This window comes from Gallus gallus, chromosome 4 (assembly GCF_016699485.2).
Source record: "Gallus gallus isolate bGalGal1 chromosome 4, bGalGal1.mat.broiler.GRCg7b, whole genome shotgun sequence".
Taxonomy (NCBI): Eukaryota; Metazoa; Chordata; class Aves; order Galliformes; family Phasianidae; genus Gallus; species Gallus gallus.
Window position 1 is genome coordinate 18,026,195 of NC_052535.1, and position 15,459 is coordinate 18,041,653.

The 15,459-nt window shown below is 43.4% G+C and overlaps 1 protein-coding gene and 1 non-coding gene across 14 annotated transcripts in view; both read left to right on the forward strand.

The window, feature by feature from the left end:
• IDS (iduronate 2-sulfatase) overlaps window positions 1-14,706 on the forward strand; it is a 30,026-nt gene extending 15,320 nt beyond the window's left edge. For 4 of the 13 annotated variants that reach the window (XM_046940043.1, XM_015278306.4, XM_040698860.2 and 1 more), the window contains 8 exons: window positions 7,341-7,477; window positions 7,899-8,076; window positions 8,842-8,930; window positions 10,210-10,410; window positions 11,380-11,550; window positions 11,676-11,802; window positions 13,261-13,434; window positions 14,098-14,706. In XM_046940043.1, the coding sequence (XP_046795999.1) occupies window positions 7,346-7,477; window positions 7,899-8,076; window positions 8,842-8,930; window positions 10,210-10,410; window positions 11,380-11,550; window positions 11,676-11,802; window positions 13,261-13,434; window positions 14,098-14,600 (1,575 nt within the window). In that variant the 5' untranslated portion in view covers window positions 7,341-7,345 and the 3' untranslated portion in view covers window positions 14,601-14,706. Of the gene's footprint in view, window positions 1-36; window positions 192-639; window positions 776-3,586; window positions 3,675-7,340; window positions 7,478-7,898; window positions 8,077-8,841; window positions 8,931-10,209; window positions 10,411-11,379; window positions 11,551-11,675; window positions 11,803-13,260; window positions 13,435-14,097 lie in introns of those variants that run through there. The other 9 variants (XM_046940041.1, XM_046940042.1, XM_015278303.4 and 6 more) reach the window with 9 other exon arrangements.
• Window positions 11,314-11,380, forward strand: MIR7469 (microRNA 7469). The gene has a single exon (NR_105637.1). It is a non-coding gene; the product is annotated as a microRNA 7469 (primary transcript).
• Window positions 14,707-15,459: the final 753 nt, after the last annotated feature.

The following is a 15,459-nucleotide window of genomic DNA, read 5'->3' on the forward strand; positions in this document are numbered from 1 at the left end:
CCGCCCGCCCCTGTCCCCGCCCCGCCGCGGTACTCCGCCCCCCCGCGGCACTGCGAGATGGCGGATGCTGGCAGCCTCTTCTGTTTCCTGATGGCCTCGTGTGCAGCCTTCGCGCTCTCTTCCCTGGCAGCGGCGGTCCCTAGGCTCCGTACTCGTAGGACGGCGGGGCCTGGAGGTGCGGCGGGGCCTGGGTGGGTCTCGTCCTTCCTGGCAGCAGAAAGGAAGGGCCGAGTCGGGCCGGGGTTCCCGGGTCCAGGGTTAAGGCGCCGTGGGAGAGCACGGACTCCCGCCGGGCCGCTACGTGTAGAGCCGAGTTCGGCGTGGGCGCCGTGCTGCAGGGCTGGGCTCCCTCCCTCCCGGTGCCGGGCTCCTGCGGGTCTCGGAGGGCTGCTGGCTGCTGGTACTTTCTGTTGTGTTGGAGCTGTAATATAGCTTGCTGCCTTCAGAGAGTGTTTAAAAACATACACGTCACGTTCGATAGCTTGTTGCTCTATTTTACTCTGTTTGGAGCAGGATTATGTGGCTTAATAATCATCCTTTGACCCTAGCTTGTTGGCTGTAAAGTTCAGAAGGAGGTAGAACTGTAAAAGACTTTGCAGCTTTTTTTTTTTTTCTTTTTTTTTTTTTTCTTCTGTACAGAACTGGAGGTAGGTGAAGAAAATGCTGTGGAGGGAGACAAGGAGGCCAAGAAAGGCAACAACAGCATCCTGGCTTCTGTCAGCTGTAGTGCAGCCAGCAGGAGCAGGAGGTGATCATCCTTTTGTGCCGGGCACTGGTGAGGTCACAGCTCAGTGCATTGTTGGGCCCCTCACTACAGTACAGACATGGAGGTCCTGGAGAGTGTCTGGGGATGGGCAACGGAGCTGTGAAGGCTCTGGAGCAGCTGGGGGAACTGGGATGGGTCACACTGAAACAGAGGAGGCTCAGGGGAGGCCTCATCATTCTCCACAGCTCCCTGAATGGGGGTTGTGGTGAGGTGGGGGCTTGGCCTCTGCTCCAGGTAGCAGTGATGGGACTAGACGTGATGGTTTCAAGTTGCACCAGGGGAGGTTCAGGTTGGATGTTAGGAAAGATTTATTGCTAGAAAGAGTAGAGAGGCTGCCCAGGGAGGAGGTGGAGTCACTGTCCTTCGAGGTGTTAAAGAACTGTGGAGATGTGGCACTGAAGGACATGGTGGGGATGGGTTGATGATTGGACAAGATGATCTTACTGGTCTTTTCCAACAGTACTGGTTCTATGATTCTGTGAAAAAGGGAAGTGAAAATACTGTTGTTCTGCCTAAGCCAAATAAAAAGAGAACCTTTGAATTCTGTGTTGGTTGAGGGATTGAATCCCAGTGTTTACGTTTCCTTATAAAGATATTAGATGTTCTTGCTGACTGTAGAGCAAATGAAGGTAATGACAAAGCCTTTATTTAAGAAATAGGCACACGAGGGAAAGATATCAAAAAGAATCGACTCACCCCTCCCGGTAGCAGTGCGCAGGCAGAGCCGAGCTGAGGAATGTGTCCCTCCCCCGTTCGTACCGCCGCACCGCCGCCGCACTCACACACTCACAGAGCCCACCCATTGGTTCAGGCTGTGACCCTGGAATTCCACTACACTCCACCCCTTCACAGCATGAACCAATGACTGAGCAGGTAGGGGGTGAGCCCCTGCAACCTGGTGGCCCAAGACACAATGCACATCGCGACGCATACACAACACCCGCCGCAATATAGGATGTCAAGACAATAAAGGCAATCAGTGGCAGTCCCCTTCACGGTTCTGTTGGGCCAGTACTTGATGTTCTTTCTCGAGGCGTATCTTTTTCAAGGACCAGTAGCGCTTCTGATTCATGCTCTCCAGTCCCCAAAAGTTCAGCAGTGCATCACAGGGTGTCATGATGTTTCCTCATAAGCGTGTTTGAGTGATGTTGCTCCTGCTGGCCATCCTGTGAACTTAAAACCTCAAGGGGAGTAAAACAGATGTTTAATAGGTACGAGGAGGGGTAGGTCCGCCCTCCACGGTAAGATGCAGGCTGTATTTCGGTCTTGAGTCAACACCTCTGCCTGTATCGGGGCACGTCCTGGCCTTCGATACCACACACTTTGGCCCGAAATCTGTGACTGAATCACTATATCGGGTACCAAAGGGGGGGTTCTAATTTGCCACATGGACATGATTAATGTCCCCCTTGCAATGAAAACAGGGGTGTCAACTACTACCTCTGTTGGCCATACACCGATTACTGAAGGGTTTACTGATCCCCCAACCTCTAACAATCTCCCCCAAGGTGCAAGGAGACCACACCATTTTGGTCCTGCTTGCACCTTCCAAGGCCATTTTACCTTGTGTCTCCCGGGCTCTAGGTCATCAGGGGCAGGGAGCAGAAGATTATTCATGGTGCCAACTTGTGGCTTGAGTGAGATGTCCTTGCTTGTAATTTGTATCCTAAGTGGGGAGGCCCAAGTTGTCTGCAGCATTTTTAAAGCACTGGGTCTGCCATCTCTTGGTCTCTCATTCAAGTCTCACAGGGTTTCATAAAGCCTTTTGGTCCACCCCTGCAAGGAGTGTGAATCTGCCTTCAGAGCAGCCTTCAGGATCCCATTGTATCTTTCTATTAGGCCTGCTCCTGTTGGATTGTAGGGCAGGTGAAACCGCCATTCAGTGTTATTGACTTCAGCCCACTTCTGCACAGTTGCACCTGTGAAATGTGTACCTTGATCACTCTCAATAACCTCAGGAGTCCCGTATGATGCCATCAATCTAGTTAGAGCTTTGATGGTATAGGCTTGGTTTGCCTTTGCTACAGGATAGGCTTGCATCAGTCCACTCGCTGTATCGACACAAGTTAGGGCATATCTGGCCTCCTCAGATCGAGGAAGGGGACCTATATAATTGATCTGCCATCGCTGTAATGGGTTGTGTCCTCTAGCGAGATGGGCCGTAGTTTCTGGCAGAGGTCTTGGTCTCATTCGCAAGCAAGCGTCACAGTCCTGACATGCCTGGACAATATCTGGTAACTGTATGGGCAACCCCCATGCTTTAGCTGCTGCCCACATGGTTTTCTGTCCTGCATGCCGTAATTTCCGATGCAGCCAGTGAGCTATGTCTTCTGATGGTGTACTTCCCAACCATCGGACTCGAGCCAGTGTGTCAGCTTCATCATTGTCTGGTGACTGCAAGGGTTGATGTCCAGAGACGTGGTATGCTCGTACGGTCCTGTGCCTAACCACGTTCCATATATCAACCCACATATCTTTGCCCCAGATAGGTCGGGCATGGATTGTCCAATCCTGAGTGGCCCACTGTGCTATCCAGAGCGTGAGCCCTCGGTAGACTGCCCAACTATCTGTGCAGATGTTTAGTGCACTGTTGCCAGGCTCTTGAGTTATCACCATCCACACAGCTCGTAGCTCAGCCCACTGGCTACTTTGTCCATCCCCTTCTTCAAACCATATTGTTTCAGTTGAGGGATGGTATGCGACAGCTCGCCACCTACTTGGGTTCCCTCTGCTGGATCCATCTGTATACCAGGCATCTTCTGGGATAGGGTATTTCCCCTCCTGTACTCTTTTCTGGACAAGTAACCACTATTTCCTCAGGTGTCTCGCTGTGATATGTTACTGGCCCAAGTATCTTTTGAAGTTCTTCCTTCAGTGGAGATGATGACAGGCGGCTTCTTTGGCTAAGGTAGGCAACCCAGCGTGCTACTGTTTGTGGTTGGGCCACCCAGGTCTTAGGAATGTGAGTTAGGTCTTTTACCCACCCCTGAATTGGTAAAGTTGTTTTGACAATAACCTCTGTGGTCTGAGTTATTGGTTCTACTGCCTGCAATGCAGAATAGGTAGCCAATAACAGCTTTTCAACCATGCTGTATCTCTCTTCTGCTCCATGCCAAATCTGTGACCAGAACCCAATTGGGATTCGAACAGAACTCTGGCGCTGCCACAGCCCCCAGCCAAACCCTTCTTGGGTTACATGCACATCTAGTTCGGCTGGAAGGGTCGGATCAAATATACCTAGCGCCTGGGCCTGTTTAACAGCTATTTTTGCTTGCTGGAAGGCTTCTTGTTCTGTTCTACCCCAATCCCATACTTGGCCTTTTTTTGTTAATCGATATAAGGGTTTTAGCAGTTGTGCTAAGTGGGGAATAAAGGATCGCCAATATCCTAATATACCCCAAAACTCCTGCAACTGCTTCGGTTTCGTAGGAACCGGGAACGCTTGGATCTTATCAATGATTGCACTGGGTAACACCTTAGTCTTACCTGACCAGACAACACCCAGGAATTTAACTGATAGCCCTGGTCCTTGTACTTTTTGTGGGTTTATAGCCCATCCTTTTTCCTGTAAATAAGTAATTAATGATGGTACTGTCTTTTCTAATACCTCGATTGAGTCAGACGTTAACATCAAATAATCGATGTAGTGGAACATTTTGACAGTAGATGGTTTGTTCCAATTTGCCAAGTCACGTGCCACCAAATTATGACAAAAAGTAGGTGAATGCACGTACCCCTGAGGTAGAACTTGAAAAGTCCACTGCCTGCCCTCCCACGTGAATGCAAACTGGTCTTGGGACTCCTTAGCAATTGGAATGCTGAAAAATGCATTTGCTAGATCCAGAACACAGTGGTATGTTTCTATTTCTCTACTTAATGTATCCATGAGGGAAGCGATGTTGGGTACAGCTGCATGGATCAGTGGCGTGACTTTATTTAGTTCTCTGTAGTCTACTGTCATTCGCCACGTACCATCTGGTTTCCTGACTGGCCATATGGGGGAGTTGTATGGGCTGTGTGCAGGTCTAATAATCCCTACTCTCTCCAGCTCCTGCACAGTCTTGGTAATTTCTTGTTGCCCACCCGGGAGTCTATACTGCTTTGTATTTGTGATCCGGCGTGGTTGTGACAAACAAATAGGTTCAATTTCTGCATGACCCCTTATGATTGCCTGCACTGCCCGGATACTAATACATCTTTCCCTTAATCTGAACTCTCCCACAGTGGTTTGGAGAGTCAAACCCGACAGGATATCAATCCCCAATATGTACTCTGGAATTGGGGCGATATACACCTTGTACTCTCGGGGTGGTAGACGCCCAACCCCCAGTTTCAACCATGTTTGTGTTACGGGGATCATCTGCCCCCCGAACCCACCTATCATTGCCTTAGAGCCTGAAAATTGGTTTGGGTCACCATATATAATCGATGTTTCTGCCCCAGTATCTACTAATGCCATAACCCGCTGTACATTCTTTCGGGACCAATGAATCATTAGTTCAACGTAGGGTCTCCGGTCTCCTCTGGAGACCCTAGTCTTAGGGAATTTTGGCTCCCCTGTCATGCCATCAGCTCTGCAATCCCTAAGTCTTTTTCCTCTGATGGCTCAACTGTGGCTGCCCGGGCCACCTGAGGAGGTTTACGTTTTTTTGATGGGACTATGAAGTCTTCTAGATTCCACATGTTTTGTGGAATCCGTTCTATGAGTCTAACTCCTTCCCTTTTAGGAGAGCGTTGGAATCTCTGACTGTTTGGTAACTGTTTCCATAGTTGTAATAAGACCTGGTTAGGCTGTCCATCGATCTTTTGAAATTGAACTCCTGCCCTAATCAGGTCAGTGAACATTTGTTTTCTTGAGACCCTGATGGGTCCAGATTGAATTACATTAGGGGCAGGTCTCCTAGGTCGTGGTGGCGGATGGATGTCCGACTTTTCCACCACCATTCAGACATTGCGCCTGGCGCGCAGGCGCTCTGTCTCCCCCAGATCTGCCACCAATTGGGCGGCCTGTTGTATAATGGCCTCTGAGGCCACTAGGGGATTCAGTATGGATACCAAAGTTCCATACTGATGTGGTGGAGCCTGCTGCAGGATGAGGTCCCTCATTCCTGCGGAAAATTTTATCATATCTGGGCTCTCAAAATTGTCCTCATAAATTGCCTCCTTCATACCTAATTCTCGGATGTAATTTTGTAAGTCCTCCATAGAGGACCATAGGCCGGTATTTAATGGTATGTCCGTTTTATTCGCCCGTGTCGCACGGCATGCGGCCCTTAACCATGCAATCAGTGAATGATTTTCTTCATTGTGTTGCACAGCCGCATATAGTCTTTGCTTGAGGGCCAGGTGAGTAGTAATTGATGCCAGTTTTGAGATTTCTGGCCCATTCACCACAACGCTTTCTGCCCCCATGTCATATAGTCTGAGTAACCACGCTGGCACACTCTCTTGGTTTTTGTCTAAACCGTTGTACTAAATCCATTAATTCAGCTGCCGTGTATGGGCGAGCTGTTACATGTAGTGTGCTCTGGGCAGGGGGCCACTGGTCAGGGGGCAGCCCCGCTGGCCTGTCCTGCGTTTTTTTTTGTTTTTTGAGTTACAACTGGTCGGATCTCAAAGGGGTCTAGCTCTAGTGGAGCCTCAAGATCCGACTTTTTAGTGCCTTCATTTTCTGAATCCAGTTCATGTGGATTGTCATGTATAGGATCTCCAGTAATTTCTAGAGAGATGTTTTGGATTTTTTGTACCGGAATTATAGGGTTAGGTTTTTTCCCTCTCAAAATTGCAGCCTGTCTTTCCAGTTCTTCCACACGGTCACGTAATAGTTGATTTTCATCAGTGAGAGCCTCTTCAGTTATATTTAGCCTGTTGAAGGCCATCAGCAGCGGCCACGCCACCGTGGAGGCATTGTCGTTCTCGTGTAGTGAGTACGTTTTTGTTGAGACTACTGAAATACTCAGCCAGGCGGGCTGGGGATTCCTGAGCATTTCCTGCATCCCGTAGGGGACCCCATTTTTCAATAATACAAGCAATCCCGTGATATGGGGATCCTAGGAATCCCGGGATGTGCCCTGGCAAAACTTCACTTATGGGGCTAGCCTTTCCCCTGTCCAAACCATCCCATGAAATTGTTCAAAAATGTCATGGTAATTATTTTAAGAGGCTTATAATTGGGTATCTTTAAAAATATTTGGCTGCCTGGCTCGCCAAAATGTAGAGCAAATGAAGGTAATGACAAAGCCTTTATTTAAGAAATAGGCACACGAGGGAAAGATATCAAAAAGAATCGACTCACCCCTCCCGGTAGCAGTGCGCAGGCAGAGCCGAGCTGAGGAATGTGTCCCTCCCCTGTTCGTACCGCCGCGCCGCCACACTCACACACTCACAGAGCCCGCCCATTGGTTCAGGCTGTGACCCTGGAATTCCACTACACTGACTTAACTTATTTTATTTCTCATAAGTATTCTTCCAGGTTAAATTTTCTAGAAAATTTCTGGGATGTATTAAGTCTGTGTAAAATAGCCTTTACTTGCTGGAGCTCAAGTTAGTGTATCCTTATTCTGTTTTCTCTTAGATGGCATGAATGTCCTGTTTATAGTTGTGGATGACCTACGTCCTGTTTTGGGTTGTTATGGAGATAACCTTGTGAAATCTCCAAACATTGATCAACTTGCTTCCCAAAGTATTGTGTTCAGCAATGCATATGCACAGGTGAGGAAAAAATGAAAATGTTTTCTTTCTGCAAAATACGCACTGGTATTATAACAGTAGGTTTTAGGCAGACCTTTGGAAAAAAAGGTATTTATTAACCTTAATTACTTAAATGATTGTATTAGAAAAGAATAGTTATGCTGAAATGTAATGCATGAACTTTAGTGTATAGGAATTGGTTATCAGAGGACAATCATAGAAGGATAGATAGGTAGATAAAATTTTCTGGAATTTGGAAGTTGGGAATCTGTGTTTCCCATAAGGATGCTGTTCAGCCCAGCTTGAAGTATATCACTTTCACTGCAGTTCTGAGCCCTTGGATGTTTTGTCCAGCCATGCTGAAGTTGGTAGGTTGCAATTGCTAGGTGTACTTTGTTTTATGTTCAGAACTGATTTTCCTTTTGTCTGGCTCTATCCTCAGCAAGCTGTTTGTGCACCAAGTAGAGTGTCATTCCTTACTGGACGCAGACCTGATACTACCCGGCTGTATGACTTCTACTCCTACTGGAGAGTGCATTCAGGAAACTATTCCACAATGCCCCAGTATTTCAAAGAGAATGGCTACGTGACCATGTCTGTGGGGAAAGTTTTTCATCCTGGTAAGGTTTAAGTTGTCATCTGCATAGTGTACTCCATATATGAGGCCTGTTTTTGAGAATGTGTGTGCATGAACGACATGATTTTTATCTATATGGACAACTTAAATCATTATTGTGAGGCAGATTGTATAATGATTATAGATTATCATTTAAAGGCAATCACGTTCATCTCTAAGGCCTCAAGATTTATTAGATGAATGTTATCTAATACATATTTTCACGTACTGTCTAGGGGTTATGGGAACAGATGTTTGCCATTTTCAAAACATGTCTTGAAATTAGGTGTCTACTAAAGGTGAACAGCCTGTCTTAGTTTTGCATACACACATCTCATGTTTCACAATAGGCTGTCTGGATCAGAAGATATAGACCATATGGCTGATGTTACTGGTTAAATAGGAAATTGATTCTTTAGTTAAAAAGTAATAACACCACTAAGATGAAAAATAGTATAATACTTAGGTGATTCTCTTTCTGGTAAATCTTTACCCCAGAGCTAAACTAATGTAGGTATACAGATGTTCAGTTGATAAATCTGATAAGGAATGTATATATTATTAGTTCTGTTTGTTCTGCTCCTAAAGTAAGGTTCTTTGGAAAGCTTAAGTGTCTTTCCTCCATAAGAGGTGTATTTTGGGGAAAATGGCCTACATTTAGAATGTGGAATTACAAATATACATACATTTTGAAAACAATTCATGTTTGTATTGAAGCTTCCTGATTTAGTGAATTACTAGAACACTTTTATATCTTTACCTTTGTCAGGAATTTCATCCAATTACAGTGATGACTATCCATACAGCTGGTCCATTCCACCCTTTCATCCTTCTACTGAAAAATATGAAAACGATAAGGTAAAGGTGATTTGTGGGATGCTAACAAAGAACGGTTTTCAGATATAACAAATAAGCCAGTGGCTTATAATAAGACATAGCATAAGCCTGTGGTCTGGCTTTTGAGCCTGTAACATTGCACAGGGAAATAACTACTCCAGTTTGACACTGCTGCTGAATCTTCCAAGGGAGATCTGTACTCCATGGTAAAGTGTGTCATGTTAATTCATGAGCCCATTCTGAATTGAAGTGTTTAGAAATTAGAATTTGGTAATGTTACTGAGATGCAAAGATGAATTCAAGATAAAGTGATCTTAACCATGCATCTAGGTCATGAAATTCTTTATCTGAAAAGTGCAGTTGTCAGCTTTCATGCTAGTGTTAATGTATTCAGTTACAAAACATTGTCATAGGCTTGGTGAATTTACATCAATTTGATACAGAGCTGAGCCAGGGAGGGGAACTCATAATTGAAATTAACTTTAAATAATCTGAAACTTTGATTTGATATTCTAGAGTGTTTGTTACTCTTAAGGCCTAAAAGAATCTGTTTTACACTTATGCACATACTGCACTTATGTTATGTGCTGGAGTCTGTAAATGTCAGAGCTAGGAAATCCAGCCGTGAGGGTACAGGCAGCCTTGGTGATACTTTGTTCTTGCATTTACTGCTGAAAAATACTGGTTTTAACAACAGCATTTGTATCCATGACATAATTCTCTTTATGTTCATTTAACAGCTCTCCCAAGCAACCTGCTGAGGCCGCCTTTTCTTGGCAGCCCTTCAGGCAAATTAATCTTTTCCCACCAACTGTAAAAGGCTGGCACTTGGTCAGAAATTAATGAGTGAATAGTAGCTTTCAGGCACCTTTCTATGGGATCAGAAGAATCAAAAAATGCATGTGTATTGTGTAACCAAGTTGTACCTTCTAGTTAATAGGTCATTATAGAAGCCGTGTATTTTTCTGTGTAACTGTTTTTCATCTTTTGGCTAGCTTTAGAAAAGATTCTGCTTTTATTTATACATGAAAATTGTTGTGTGTTTTGTGCGTTCATCAGCCCCTGAAACTTTCTGCCTCAGTCATCAAGCTTGTTGCTGCTTTCATTGTTAATAGAAGTTGTGAAATTCAGTTTTGTGTACAATCTGCAGAACAATATATTGGCAAAAGTGTTGAGAAATGGATTTATTTGATAATTACAGAACTGAAGATTATTTATTTGCTTATAATATAAATTTAATATAAATTATAATATTTGCTTATAATATAAATTAAATTACATAACTTTTTTTTTTTTAAAGACCTGCAGGGGAAAAGATGGAAGACTTTATGCTAACTTGGTGTGCCCGATAGATGTGACAGAAATGCCTGGTGGTACTCTGCCTGATATTGAAACCACTGAAGAGGCCATACGCTTACTGAATGTTATGAAAACCAAGAAGCAAAAATTCTTCCTAGCTGTTGGTTACCATAAGCCACATATCCCTTTGAGGTATCCACAGGTGAGGAAGCTGAAGCCTGTGGTGAAAGGAACTTGGGAAAGTGTTTCTCTTATCAAAACTATTTCACAGATGCTTTGTTATTATTGTTTCTGGAAAAAAAACTGAAAAACAGCCTTTACTCAGTGTAATTTTAGCAGCTATTTGTGTTGAATTTCAGGATGTTTAATAAAAGAGTTGTGACCAGTCAGCTAAAACTTGGACATTGTATGGGAACTGTTGAATCACGGCCTGAACCTCTGAGTGATCAACTAAGGCGAGCACTGAGTCAGCTGCGGGAACACAGGTGAAGGCAATTCACAAAGGTGAATTGCCTTCATTCCTAGACCCCATTTAAGGGCTGACTGCCGCTGAGGAAGGATCTCTTTCTGGAGATAACTCCTCTTGGAGTTCTTCTTCTGAGCCTACAGTGTGGATGAGCATTTTTCCATTTGTTTCAGATTATCCCTTTCCAACATGATAATCTTTCTAGCTTTACAATCTGTGGATACCAATCTGAGCATGCCGTATTGTATGTTTGTTGATTATACAACACCATTCTGTATGTTTGGTGATTATGCAGACATCTAGCATCTTAATAGTGTGACAGTTACTGCATGGAGGTACTGTTTGTCATGATGAAGCATGACGTAGTAAGGCCTTCTCGCTTCTTTATATGAGCCAGTAGTGGAAGTACTATTCATATCAGAGGTAGTAATGTTGGGCCTTATATTTCAGTGTGACTTTAAGACTTGGAAGACTGTTCTGAAAGGTACAGTACCAGTTACTAACTCAGATTTTTGGGGGAATTTGTTGGAATTAACTAACATAGCATAATTACCTTTTTACACTTGGGGATGGGTGAAGTATTATGAACTAACTGTAAGAATATTGACGAAGGGTCATGCAATGAGAAATAGTTAATGCTTTGCAATGCAATTTTACAGTAGACCTTAGAAGTGAGGACAGTCTTTGTGTGCTTGCATTGCAAAGGAATTTCTGAAGTTGTACCCCCTGGAAAACATCACATTAGCCCCAGATCCCTGGGTGCCTGAGAAACTACCTCCTGTGGCATACAACCCCTGGGTGGACATCAGACAGAGGGATGATGTGAAAGCATTAAATGTTACTTTCCCTTATGGACCACTTCCGGATGACTTCCAGGTAAGCTGTCAATACAGTGAAGTCAAATTTCTATAACTTATTCAAATGCAAGGGAGCAATAGGCTGCTTTTAGATGTTCTGAAGTATTCAGCTTTTTTTTTTTCCTTCTTTTTCTTAATTTGCAGAGGCTGATTCGTCAGAGCTACTATGCAGCAGTTTCTTACCTGGATATGCAGGTTGGCCTGCTTTTGAATGCCTTAGATTATGTAGGACTCTCAAATAGCACAATAGTAGTTTTTACTGCTGATCATGGTAAGTGTCTAAATCTTCCTCCAGCTCACTGCTAGCAAATTATAAATTTTGCAACTCAGTGCTGGCATATTAATAAAAAGTGTGTTTTTATAATGTACAGCAGAGCTGCTGTACCTTGGATATCTGGCTAGTCTGTCCCTGCTGAATGGATTAACATGGAGTTCTGTGGCTTTGGTTCTGTTCCTCTGCAGGGACCTCTGTCTTTAATCAGGTTGAGGGTTGGCTATGAGTAATAGAGATGAGTGGGTGATGAGGCTGTCTGCCAGAACACTGGGCTGAGCTTACTACATTCCCACTTCCTACCCTAAGGAGTAGGAAAGAGTGCTGGTAAAGGATTGACACAACTTCACCCTCTTTGCAGTTTGTAAAAGGCATCTGCTACAGTGGGCGACAAGCTTTCTCATTAACCGCTAAAATGTTGGTGTTGCTTTTTTTTGGCACTTGTTGTTGCTGCTAGCAAAGTGTCTAAACTGATAACAATTGTTTTCCCCCCTCATATTTGGGGTCTTTGAATTATGGGGAAAAATACCTCAAACTTGTAATTGTTTCAGTATTCTAATATTCATTATGATAATCTTCCTTTGGTCCTCTTAACTGGGGTGTGGCTTAGCTAACATAAAACAGGATATGACTTAACTAAAAGAATTTGAAGTCATGTCTTTGGTTAATTTGGGTTGGCATTTGTGAGTATGTCTGTGTAAAAAAGCCCTTGTGAGTTGCAGAGTAATAGAATTAATAGTTTTTGTCCAGAAGAAACTCTAGATGTACCTCCTATTTGCCAATCTGCCACTCAGTCTGTAGGCTGAATTTCCTTCTTTTTCTTTCTCTTTTTTTTTTCTTGCTGTGTTTAACTGTAAACAAGTGGTTTTTCCAGTACCATGGCAGCAAAGTGAGACAAAAAAATTTTGCGAATGGTGAAGTTAGTGATCAGTCTGCCCTGGAAGGAAGCCATGGTGGTATCTCTTCCAAGAAGAGGAAAGCTGAAGAGATTTGACCTCTATTGCTTCCTTTGGGGTAACATCTTGATATGGCAGTCTGGCTTAGATAGCAGCCTTGGCTCCAAGGGATATTCAGTTACCATGTAACAGGAGTATTGGAGAGCTAACAGCTGCACAAAACTTACTAGTGTTTCGTGGATTCAGTGTGGAGATTCTTGTGGGTTCGATGACTAACCCTAGCTCCTCTTTTATGCTGTTTTAATACTGATTTCCTAATTCTAATCTAGGGTAATGGAAATAGGGACAGGTTTAATTGTTTCCTTGATCAAGTTGCAAGATTTACATGGCTGTTGAAATAGTTTTTCTATTAGAGAAATCTTGTTATGGTTAAACAGGTTATTTGCATTTTAATATAACCTTGATAAGCGTAATGGCCTCAAGAGCCGAAGTCACTTTACAGTGAAAAAGAAATGACTTCTAAAGTCTGTATCTGTTCTGAATTACTCTCTCTGTCATCTAGGATGGTCCCTGGGAGAACATGGTGAATGGGCAAAATACAGCAATTTTGATGTTGCTACGCAAGTGCCACTGATGTTTTATGTACCAAGAATGACAACTTCCTCTGCTAGTCAAGGAGAGAGAGTCTTCCCCTACCTTGATCCCTTTAGCCATATTGTAGGCTTGGTACCACAAGGTAAAATTTTGGCTTTGTTTGTTTGCACTGAATATATTTAAAAAACAAGTGATGATGCAATGATGCTTCACATATGAGCAGCTTCTCAGTGTTATTGAGTGTGCTTCTGTACTAATAGGGAACAAAATGATGAAGGAAATGTTCTATGATTGGACACAGACTTCTACTATGGTTAGCTACACCTTAGCAGTAGATGTCTGCACTAATACAGCAGGTAATTTAGGCATCTATACTACACAGGAATGGAACAGTACTCGACCTCCCTTTTATAGAGGCAGCTGCTTTGAAACAGTTATAAGTAAGCATTCTCTATGTAGTACTGTGACATTAGGAACTGTTTTGATAAAATCAGTCATGTTAAACAATTGACACTGGAATTTGCTTTGCCTTTCTGAAGTTTTTTTTCCTCAAAGTAATGAATATCATTATCTTGAAGAGTTTGCACGTTTGAGAACTCTAAGTGCAAATATTTCTTCTCGTTAAAATATATATAGCCTAGCAGCCTCAGAGCAAACTGCCACACCTTGATTATGTTACTCCACAAATCTAGTACAGAACACTTGCAATAAAATACCAATTTAATTATGGGGATGAGTTTCAAATATGTACCAATGTCTGTCAAATCATCACATTCAGTAATATGTATTCTGGTGTTTCTTCCAGGACAAAGAAAAAAAATGGTAGAGCTTGTCTCTCTCTTTTCAACGCTTGCTGAACTTGCTGGCCTGCAGGTTCCTCCTGCGTGCCCAGAGACTTCATTTCATGTTGCACTGTGCACTGAGGGGGCAAGCATTGTCCGGTATTTTAAGTCCTCTGAACAGAAGGTACAGAAGAAGGAGAATGGTTGTAATGACACTAACAAGTATTACAGTGAAGAGCCTGTTGCGTTCAGCCAGTATCCCCGGCCTGCAGACACTCCACAGTGGGACTCTGACAAGCCAAAGCTAAAAGACATCAGAATCATGGGCTATTCCATGCGTACAATTGACTACAGATATACTGTATGGGTTCAGTTTAATCCTGAGAACTTTAGTGCTGACTTTGAGGATGTCCATGCAGGAGAGTTATATATGATGGAGACTGATCCAAACCAGGATAATAACATCTATAATAATACCTTGCATGGTCATCTTTTCAAAAAAATTGTTGACTTCCTGAAGCATTAGGCATCAGGAACTTTGTGTGGAGTACTTCCTTTGTTTGGTATGACGCCTTTCTGTTGTGCAGAAAGCACATGAACCGAATTAAAATAATATTTGTATAAAAACACCAGCTAATGCTTTTCTCATGTTAGAACTCTTACTATACTAGTCAGTGAAATTACTTCTGCAGTTGTGTTTTATACTTGTTTGTAAACACTTTTGAAAAGATCACATGCAGACCCATACTGTGAAACAACTTTGTTTCTTCAGTCACTACTGCACTGAAGATCACATTCGTCACTTGTGCTGCAGCTGCTGTGGAAGGTGGAGAAAGAGGAACTTTTGTACTTGAAAGGTTATGCAGAGAATGTGTGCTGGTATGCAGGTCCTATCTGCTTCACGCTGAGGCTTGGAGCTAGAGTAATCAAGGGGACATTTGGTAGCAGTGAAGAACTGAGGTGTCTGCTGTCATCAGCCTGGAATAGAACTGACTAGAACTTCAAGGGAGATCTTATGTGTTTCATTCAAAAATGTGAAACTTTTATTTTGAAAAGAATTACTGGGAGATTACTCCTTTTTAACCTATGGGAGAGGGTTTTGTAGTGTGTGTGAATGATTTCATTACTAAAATGCTAAACCAGACTGAGGGGTTAGTGTAATACCACAGTACTCTCCTGTGGTTTTTAGTGAGGATCAATCCAATGAGGTCCCACAGGTGAGAGCAAATGGAAACCTTCATTTGCAGCTTGCTGGTGTCTATCTGTTTAACTGCTTGGCACACTTGTGAGTTGTCATGTCCTGTCACTTCTTATCTTCAGTGATAGATACTTGGATATTTGTTTTCTAAAATGCTAAATGTGGTTTGGCATTCTTTATTTGGACT